Source organism: Oryza glaberrima, chromosome 11, assembly GCF_000147395.1.
Source record: "Oryza glaberrima chromosome 11, OglaRS2, whole genome shotgun sequence".
NCBI classification, from domain to species: domain Eukaryota; kingdom Viridiplantae; phylum Streptophyta; class Magnoliopsida; order Poales; family Poaceae; genus Oryza; species Oryza glaberrima.
This window is the reverse complement of record NC_068336.1, coordinates 3,081,488-3,085,901: the sequence shown is the minus strand read 5'-3', so window position 1 is coordinate 3,085,901 and position 4,414 is coordinate 3,081,488. Positions and strand designations below refer to the sequence as shown.

Genomic DNA, 4,414 nt, shown 5'->3' with positions numbered 1-4,414 from the left:
TCAAGTCACTCGTAGTCGACATATATCGCATTCTCAGTACTCGTCAATCGAATTAAAGTTCTATTATCATATAATCTACTTATTTTATCATTTCTTTAGCAGATCCGGACCCTTTTTCCCACACCAATGGACGGCTATTACTTCAACTCTAGGCAACGAAAATTTTGTCAAAAGATATAGCCGTATACATTGAAATAGCTGCCGCGATCATTTCCTATTTTTTTTCTTTTTCATTTTTTGGGGGTGGACGGCACTAATTAAGATCAACTATAACTAAAATTACATAGTATATAACTCATTTTTGTTTCTTTGACAGGAACTCTCTTCAGAACGTATTTTGCAGAAAATGGATCAACCTAATTTTACACAAGTCAACTACTGCAGACTATCTCTGACAACAGAAATTCTTATACTGTTGTACTTTAAATACTAATATAAGACATGGTTAAACTTGACACGGTCTTCCAAACTAATTTTTGTCTTATAATTTCTCATATATTATAAGGTTTGTAGTAACAAAATTATAACCATATGAAAGTAAATTTAAATGTCAATTCAATGATATAATTTTTATCAAGTAAAATTCAATTCATATTGTAGTAGTTGTTGGTCAAATGTTTTGAAGGTGGAATCTTGAAATACGTGGTTGGCTTATATTATGGGATGGAGGGAGTAACTTTTTAGTCGTAGAAGATATACTCATCGATAATGAGATGTCTGTGATATACCAGCCCTTTCTTGGTTTCAAAATAAAAGAAGAAACCGCGTGTGGCTCCAATTTATAACCACCGAACATACAGTGTATGTGATTATCCCGTGATATAAATCATTCATGATGTGTCCTTTTACTAGCTAGATCTACCATACTTTGTTGCATTTAGCTCTCGACATATCACTTTTGATATCTCTACCTGGCGATCAACATAAGCCATACACATGGTGACATGGATATACATCTCAGCACGCATCCATGGCACATGCGTACTGAATTATTGCCCGGCCCTAGCACTCAATAACACACGTAGTACTACGAGACGAGTATATGTCTATCTGGCACGATGCTGAGAGAGATGGCATATGATGGCAAACGATCGATTAATTGGAATACGGACGATTATTTAGAAATTGGAATTACATGCATGGATGATTGTACAATTCAACACTCACAAGAAAGAAATATGATGTATGTAGGTTATATATCTTGATTGATTGTTCAACTTATATGTAGGACATACTTGCAATATCCTTCTTGCCCGATTACACTTGTAAAACCATAAAATTCATTGTTAGTGGATATATATTAGGAATAATCCGCAGTCCAAAACATATGAGTGTAGTAAAATGCTACTTGAAACTTAGTGCCATAATTTAGAGTCGAATGTAGCTCAACTAGTCACGTTTTCTTTGATGGAACAACCTATCCGAGTTCAAGTCCTATACTTAGATATAGGTGCACATATTTACGACTAATTATTCTTTCAGTGGTAGACGATGAACTTGTCGATAACGAGACGTTCACAGGGACTTTGTCAATATCAAGATATGTCCATTTAGTCTTCTTGATTTGCTCACAGGGGATAGGATAAGCGCGTGTGTTCGTAAGAAACACTAGTTCATTTGATAAGCTTGTATTTTGCACTCTTGCATCCTGATAGTCCCAAACACAAGAATAGGGTGTTATGCAAATGAACGGGCCAAATCTCTGCTCATCACAAGGTGATTCATGTGTTCCGATCCAGGGTGCGGGACAGGCGCATGTTGGAGAAGATGGATATGTTTACAATAACAAAAAAAACTATCTAACCCCATGCAGGCTATCTTCATATATTCCAGTTAGTTCCATTCTTAGTCCTTACTGATACTATATGTTGTGAAGCTACACTATAGGAATAAGTAGGGATCTTTTGTTCTACTTTGGATGGTATAGCTCCTATATAATATTGTTAGTATAGATTATATGTGTTTTCTAGTTGATATTTCAATTGGGTGTTATCAGGAGGGAGATGCGGTTTATTCCATAAACTTAGGGCCCCTTTGAAGCAAAGGTTTAAGAAAACAGAGGAATATGAAAAACATGATTCTGATATGAATTCTACTACAAAACAGATGATTATAAAATATAGGAAAAATATATAAATAATTGTTTGATGAATCACGGAAAAAATGTAGGAATTAGATGAGAGGGATAGACTCATAGGAAACTTTCCATGAGGTTAGACCTCATGTTAAAAATCCTTCAAAACTTATATGGATTAAGACATTTCTTATTAGAAAGTTTTCAATCCATGGTTTCAAAGGGCTGTATAGAAAAAAAAACCTATAAAATAAGAATGCTACAAAATTCCAATAATACTTTTCCTTCAAATCAAAAGGAGGTCCTAAGTTTCTTATTTATTGTATGCCTATGGCAGAGATCGTAGAGATAAACAATTTTCATTATTGGAAAGAAAATGCTTAATTAGTTGAGCTGCTACCTTCGACTTCGCGCGGCTTTATCCGGTGCGGATTCGATCCTCGTTCACGCAAACAAATATCCCGTCCCGGTTCATCCGCACACGCTCTCTCAGCGACTTGCACTACACTACTCATCTGCCGACACAAGACAAAAAACCCCATGTGGGGTCCACATCAACCCAAGTAGTGTAGTGGTCGGTGGGCCTGCACACCGTCCATTGTCCGCTCGCGGCGTACGTGTACGTGGATCGGTGGTACTGCGTCTCCATCGATATATTTTTTATTTTTGCCCAATGCCCATCTCTCTCTCTCAGGACGAATTAATCAATAATAATAATGCAGATGGCCATTTCCTTTCATGATTATATATATTGTTCCCTCCGTTCTAAAATATAAGCATTTTTAGTATAGTACCAAATCAATCATTTTTAACATTAATTATTAATAGAAAAAAATTAAAAAAGATCAACCATGTAAAATTAATATTATTAGATTTTATCATTAATCAAACTATTATAATATGCAATTCTTTTTATATAAAACATTTTATTTTTACAGATATGGTTAGTTAAAGTAGCATCTCAAAGACTACGTGAAAATCTAAAAATGATTATATTTTGGTACGAAGAGATTATTAATTAATCCAAGTTAACACCGGATTAGTTACTACTACAGTAAGCTAGCTTTACGCCTACGGTTACTTTAGCTCTTTAACGGTGGCCTCCGCCTATAAAAGCAGGCCAGTAGGACGCCAATAAGCAAGCAAGCAAAGCCACATCTTATTGTCACTTCCATCTCATTCTCCTAATTGTCATCACTAGCTTCTAGCTAGCTTAATTAATTAATTAGCCATGGCGGAGGAGAAGCACCACCACCACCTGTTCCACCACAAGAAGGACGACGAGCCGGCCACCGGAGTAGACTCCTACGGCGAGGGCGTCTACACGTCGGAGACGGTGACCACCGAGGTGGTCGCCGGCGGCCAGGACGAGTACGAGAGGTACAAGAAGGAGGAGAAGCAGCACAAGCACAAGCAGCACCTCGGCGAGGCCGGCGCCCTCGCCGCCGGCGCCTTCGCCCTGGTAATTAACTAATTAATTAACCACTAATTAATTGATCTAACGCCGCCTTAATTAATCAATTAATTTGCTAAGAAATCATCAAGAAGTAATTAATTAAGCTGATTAATCGTGGTGTGTAGTATGAGAAGCACGAGGCGAAGAAGGACCCGGAGAACGCGCACAGGCACAAGATCACGGAGGAGATCGCGGCCACGGCGGCGGTCGGCGCCGGCGGCTACGCCTTCCACGAGCACCACGAGAAGAAGAAGGACCACAAGAGCGCCGAGGAGTCCACCGGCGAGAAGAAGCACCACCTCTTCGGCTGATCTCTCTCATCGCCACGTCGTCGTCGGCGGCGACGACCTCGCCGTACGTCGCCGGCCGCCGTGTCGTCGATTTGTGTGTGTAATAATTTGTCTTCTTCTGCTTGCGTGGTGTTGCTGTTTTTCACAAGAGTCTCCGGCCTCGACCAGTGAGAGGCTGACAGGTGGGGCCGTGAGTTCAGCTTGTGTTGCTTGATTTTCTCTGCAGCCTTGCCCTCTGTGTGTCCAAATAAGTGGTGTGCATGGCTCTCTCCGTGTCATGTATCAATGTATTTTTATCTGTACTTTGTACAAGTGAAGCAATATCTATCGAACCTTGACTTTCTCCATTCTATTTGAAAAACCATTAAAGTTGAGTAGATTTTAGTGTGTTAAATTATATCGAGAACTACAGAAGTGCTATAGGAATCTATCAGAAAGATAACCATCTCTTGGGGACAATCAATTCTCCATAAGAGGAGGCAAGATAATCGAACAAGAACGCGCATCGAAAGATCAGGATTAATTCATGTTTAACGAACACAAATAAAAATATCACACATATGGTGTTCACAATTAAAGTGGTTGGTAGTTGAA

The 4,414-nt window shown here is 39.0% G+C and overlaps 1 protein-coding gene across 1 annotated transcript; it reads left to right on the top strand.

Annotated features, from left to right (window-relative positions):
• Positions 1-3,207: 3,207 nt before the first annotated feature.
• On the top strand, positions 3,208-4,167 carry LOC127755259 (abscisic stress-ripening protein 5). The gene is made up of 2 exons (XM_052280916.1): positions 3,208-3,536; positions 3,656-4,167. The coding sequence occupies exons 1-2, from the start codon at positions 3,306-3,308 to the stop codon at positions 3,839-3,841; spliced, it is 417 nt and encodes a 138-aa protein (XP_052136876.1). The 5' UTR covers positions 3,208-3,305; the 3' UTR covers positions 3,842-4,167.
• Positions 4,168-4,414: the final 247 nt, after the last annotated feature.

Excerpts from the sequence above, each read along its gene's own strand:
- LOC127755259 (XM_052280916.1), top strand. The coding sequence starts at position 3,306 with ATGGCGGAGGAGAAGCACCACCACCACCTGTTCCACCACAAGAAGGAC. Across the intron at positions 3,537-3,655 it reads CCGCCGGCGCCTTCGCCCTG|TATGAGAAGCACGAGGCGAA; the intron begins GTAATTAACTAA and ends CGTGGTGTGTAG.